This window comes from Trachymyrmex septentrionalis, unplaced genomic scaffold, assembly GCF_001594115.1.
Source record: "Trachymyrmex septentrionalis isolate Tsep2-gDNA-1 unplaced genomic scaffold, Tsep1.0 scaffold65, whole genome shotgun sequence".
NCBI classification, from domain to species: Eukaryota; Metazoa; Arthropoda; class Insecta; order Hymenoptera; family Formicidae; genus Trachymyrmex; species Trachymyrmex septentrionalis.
In genome coordinates, this window is record NW_017305832.1 from 839,845 (window position 1) to 841,450 (window position 1,606).

Here is a 1,606-nt window from a genome sequence, read left to right on the forward strand (position 1 = left end):
AATGCATTAAAGTTATTATAATATTTTCTGAATATTGTTACTTCAGGCACAGAGTCGCACGCGCGTGCGCGCGCGTGGGGTCGAACACTGTCGAAGATACGCGATCGGGCTATGAAAAATATCTACTAGAAAATATCAGGTACAATTAAATCATCATCTCCGTAGTCCTCATTGTATTCTTCAGCTCCGGGCGGCACGAAAATTCCACCGAGTACACCCGAGAGATTTTCACCTAACCCCATCGCCGAGGCTACTCCAAAGACCAATCTCATCACCAATAGCCGCATAAAATTTACCACGTTAGTTTCTTTGCTCTGCAATGACAGCTGCGTCGTTTTCTTTGATCTGCTATCTGCATATCGAATCTGTGAATTAAATAATTCAAAATAATTTTCGAAAGTCGTCAAAGTTGTTGTCAAAAAGTAATTAAAAAGCTTTTAAAAAAAGGAAGACGTAAATTTACTCAAAAGTAGTCTGATTTCATTTAAGTAAACGATTACCTGAGGTATTTTATACTCCATGTATAAAAAAGTACATCCCATATGTTGTTAATAATTGTTATTATTAACAACATATTGCATATTGATTCTTTTTAAATTTATTTTGAGAATAATTATAGATATGGATTTAATCACAATTTTGGAAAAAAGTATAAATAGAAATCAAACCAATATTAAATGGAATAAATACGTTAAGTAGCTGAGTATTTCTTAAAAATAAAACTTTTAATTAATATAACATTTTTTAATTTATTGCGAGTTTTCGATAGAATTTATTTAAAGATTTGACAAGAATAGTTATTAAAAAGAAAGAAAATATATTAAGTAACATCCATATTAAATAATAATATTTTACAATTTACTTTTTCTCTACTGGAATATAAAAACACTCAGTGCAGACTATTCTCGGATTAAATAAATCCATTACGCGCGCAAAATCTATATCAACTGATCAAACCTACTTATGAGATACGTTACATATCGACTGTAAACATTGTATAATGATAATAGAATAGTAATTTGAATACATTATTAAATGCTATTAATGTGATATCCAATAGAAGACAATTTGAAGATGAATCTAATCTGAAAAAAGAAAAACAAAAAAATTTGCAAAAATTTATACTCACGCTCGTGCAGATGAACAAAATTCCTAATAAAACTATTCGAGCTCTCATACTGCGCTTCTTGGTATGCGCGATAATGACTTCCGGTAATGAGGGAGCTGGTCAGTCCTGTAACAGTTCGATAGCGATCGACGTTTATCCAGGAAAACGACGTCGCGATATTTACATACGAGCGAGGCATTCGCGCGAGAAACGACCTATCGCGCTGCGTTCGCCGAACAGAACTGAGGAAAATCGAACAAGCGCCAATCTCTGCGAGTCGGCCTTTTTTCTACTATGCGTCGTGTCTCGAGAAGAGAAGCGTGGCATAGCTATAGTTGAAATACAATTATTCGCTCCCCCAGCCGACCAAGCGAAATCGACGCGTCGTCGATATATACACTGACTATAAGATCGCAGAACCTGAGTTATTCTACGATAACGGTACATTACGAAAAAAGGCATCCAGGCCAGTCTCGGACGGCTTCGCACGTCGCACGC

General features: G+C 35.4%; 1 protein-coding gene across 1 annotated transcript; it reads right to left on the reverse strand.

Moving 5' to 3' along the window:
- Window positions 1-49: 49 nt before the first annotated feature.
- On the reverse strand, window positions 50-1,395 carry LOC108753108. Its single transcript, XM_018494445.1, has 2 exons — window positions 1,130-1,395; window positions 50-365 (listed from the first exon to the last, which is right to left on the reverse strand). The coding sequence occupies exons 1-2, from the start codon at window positions 1,175-1,177 to the stop codon at window positions 126-128; spliced, it is 288 nt and encodes a 95-aa protein (XP_018349947.1). The 5' UTR covers window positions 1,178-1,395; the 3' UTR covers window positions 50-125.
- Window positions 1,396-1,606: the final 211 nt, after the last annotated feature.